At 40.5% G+C, this 3,523-nt stretch overlaps 1 protein-coding gene across 1 annotated transcript; it reads left to right on the top strand.

Moving 5' to 3' along the window:
* Nucleotides 1-2,700: 2,700 nt before the first annotated feature.
* LOC311595679 (small ribosomal subunit protein uS9-like) lies at nucleotides 2,701-3,265 on the top strand. Its single transcript, XM_084778636.1, has one exon. It carries the CDS (start codon nucleotides 2,751-2,753, stop codon nucleotides 3,189-3,191), a length of 441 nt encoding a protein of 146 aa, XP_084634762.1. The 5' UTR covers nucleotides 2,701-2,750; the 3' UTR covers nucleotides 3,192-3,265.
* Nucleotides 3,266-3,523: the final 258 nt, after the last annotated feature.

Genomic DNA, 3,523 nt, shown 5'->3' with positions numbered 1-3,523 from the left:
GCACCGTGTTTTATGGCTTAGAAAGATGTCTTGTGTATTTCATGTGAATAGACACTTAAGAAAATGTACCATCACTCCTAGTTTTCAGATGAATAAACTGAGCATTGAAAGGGCTCATGCATTTATACATCAGAACCAAGACTCAACCAAAGACTAGTGGTTGGTTTGCATGTTCTTCCACACAAGACCTCTCTAAAGCCTATGCATCTTCAAACAAAACAATTTGCAAAACAATTGCATCCACGTACGACCAGATTTCAACATGATTTTTATATTTCCCCACTTTCCATTTCAGCTTCACATGCTTGGCACAGAATGTTAATTAAATTGTTAATACTGTTGTTGCTGTTGTTTCTTTTAAAGTGGCTGAATAGAAATCAGAATTTTCCAAAAGTGAAATTCTACTTCCCTAACATTTTTATTATTTTTGACATTATCAATTTATTATACAGGTAACATAAGGCCATTTTTCTGTAAGTATATGTCTTAGTCACTGCTCTATTGCTATGAGGAGACACCGTGACCAAGGCAACTTTTATTTAAAAAAAAAAAAGAAAAAGAAAAAGAAAAAAGAAGAATTTAGTTGAGGGGTTGATTACAATGTCAGAGGTTTAGTCTATTTTCATCATGATGGGGAGCATAGCAGCTTGCACAGCATTTGAGCAGTAACTGAGAGCTACAATCTGATCCACAAGCCAAGGGAGAGAGAGAGAGAGAGAGAGAGAGAGAGAGAGAGAGAGAGAGAGAGAGAGAGAGAGAGAGAAGAGAGAGAGAGAAGCCCTGGCATGGACTTTTAAAACCTCGGAATCTCCCTCAGGAATACTTCTAACATGGCCTCACCTGTATAAGCCTTTGGGGGACAACAATTGCGATGTATCTGAATAAATCATAATAAAAAATGTTAAACCCATCCTAATTTTAAAAATAAATAAATAAATAAATAAATAAATAAATAAATAAATGTAAGGACTTAGAGATCCTAAAAGAAACATTTTTTCCCACCAGTAGAAAATACATTTTATTATTTTGCTTAAAAACATGATTTTCATCTTTTTCATGTTGACAAGATAGATACTAAAGTTAATACTTTATAGAACTTGATCTTCTGGCTAAGATTCCATGTATATTGGAACTATGGTTAGTCTGGTTTGGCTCAAGAGAAATACATTTCTTTGAATGATGGGGAAGTGTGAAAGTCGTGGGTAGTGAGATTAAACACAAGTGGTGCGTGGTATAAGGTGTGTGAAACCTGGCTTGGTTTTAGGACACTCACACTTCTTTAGCAAATGAGAGAGTGTGCAATGTGATCAAAGCATCACCAGTGGGAGTCATGCCTATTGTAAGCAGCATGCAGCATGCTTATTTAGAAGCTAAACTGAGTGTGAGTTTAAGTGAGATGCTTAAAGAGGAAAATGTGTCAAACTTGAAACAGGAGAGAATTCATGAAATCCTATACAGAAGGCCTCTAAAGGACAGTATGGAGGCTTCTCACAGCACTACTATTCAGTACTCAGTCCCATAGCCACAGCCAATAGCAGGAAAACAACAACAACAACACACACACTCACACATGCACACATGCACACACATACAACGTCTTTGATACAATCATTGGAGTTTAGCAACTTGTTTGAATACAGGTTATAAACTGACAACATGATATGAGCAAGGAGCTGAAGCTCCAAGTGCCTTCTTGTCTAAGATGGGAATTAAAATACAGCCTCTATATATTGACTGTGAAGATAAATGATACAATAATAATAACTTGTCAACATTTAACAAGTATTTCATAAAAGCAAGGCATCGTACTCACTTCTTTCCAAGTTACCTTATGTAATTTTAACAATCCATCTATAAAATCTTATTTATCTTTGTTTAATGACTGCAAAATTATAAGCGATAAAGCACAAAAGTAGTGAACAGTTTTTCATGCTCAGTGTATTCACATCCAGTACAATGTGATTTTGTAGCAATTCCCATCAAAATATGGGTCTATTTCCCAACCCATGATTCTGGCTGATCCTTGTAGTTTCTTTGAACCAATAGAATGCAACAGGAGTAGTCGTATGGTAATTCTGAACTTCCAGAAGCTGTATTGGGGTCATATAGAAAGCCCAGGATTACAGTGACGGATGAGAGATCATGTGTAAAACAGCTGTCCTGGGTAAGGTTATCCTAATCCAATCCAGCATCAAGGTAACTCAACAACTGAGCCCAGATGCAAGAAACAGGCAAAGTGAGAAAGGGCTAGCTTTGCCCAGATCAAAAGAACCATGAAGTCAACTCCCAGACAGATGAGCACAATGCATTGTGTTTTAACCTACTCTGATATCCCAGACAGAGATCACATTGGCACACATTTAGTGAGTGACAAAGCCAAGAGTTCATTCTTCAGCTACAAACGGAAACCTACATCCTTAATCACTACCGTGTGCGGGGATTATTGTCTTGTCAAATTGGCTCAATCAATAAAAGCCGTTAGCACTATGCAAACTCTATAGGACAAAGTAGTGAGTCCTTCCCCCTGAATCAGTCGGTCACAACTGTTCCTCTAAAACTAGGCCTACACCCGAAATGTGATATATCTTTAAGGAGGATTTATCGAATAAAGAATGTAAGATTACCTTCTCACATAAAGCATTAATGAGGCTTTCCCTTGAAGAGCTGAGAGTCTAAAATGAAAGACCACACAGAGCCTTTTCCAGTGACGGCGCCGCGCGGTGAGGACCTCGTGTTCGTTCCTCGCAGCCATGCCTTCCAAGGGTCCGCTGCAGTCCGTGCAGGTCTTCGGACGCAAGAAGACAGCCACCGCCGTGGCGCACTGCAAACGGGGCAATGGACTCATCAAGGTGAACGGGCGTCCCCTGGAGATGATCGAGCCGCGCACGCTGCAGGACAAGCTACTGGAGCCCGTTCTGCTTTTGGGCAAGGAGCGGTTTGCTGGTGTGGATATCCGTGTCCGCGTGAAGGGTGGTGGTCACGTGGCCCAAATTTATGCTATCTGGCAGTCCATCTCCAAAGCCCTGGTGGCTTATTACCAGAAATATGTGGACGAAGCCTCTAAGAAGGAGATCAAAGACATCCTCATCCAGTATGACCGGACCCTGCTTGTAGCTGACCCCCGTCGCTGCGAGTCCAAAAAGTTTGGAGGTCCTGGGGCCGGTGCTCGGTACCAAAAATCCTACCGATAAACCCATCTCAAGGTTCAGGGGTACCTTTGTAATAAACATCCTAGGATTTAAAAAAAAAAAAAAAAAGAAAGAAAGACCACACAGAGACGTAAAGCATGGTAATTCAAAATGGGAAATCTAAATGCCTCAGGAAAAGCATCACTAGAGCATTGGAGGAACGCAGAGGCAGTAAGAGTTCTATACAGAGGGGCCAGAAAATGGTGCATTGAAGTGGTAACATCTGATCTTATTCTCTGTGCTTAGACTTTGAGCATAGTCTGAGAGTGGGGGAAGAAGTGCAGGTATGGGACCTCAGGAGCATTCCAGAGAAAGATGAAATTGTGGTGTTTGCA

This window comes from Acomys minous (assembly GCF_964271855.1).
Source record: "Acomys minous genome assembly, chromosome: 4".
In the NCBI taxonomy this organism is placed as follows: domain Eukaryota; kingdom Metazoa; phylum Chordata; class Mammalia; order Rodentia; family Muridae; genus Acomys; species Acomys minous.
Note: the sequence above shows the minus strand (reverse complement) of the source record. Positions and strands in the feature narration are given on the sequence as shown.

Coding starts and splice junctions, on each gene's coding strand:
- LOC311595679 (XM_084778636.1), top strand. CDS start 2,751: ATGCCTTCCAAGGGTCCGCTGCAGTCCGTGCAGGTCTTCGGACGCAAG.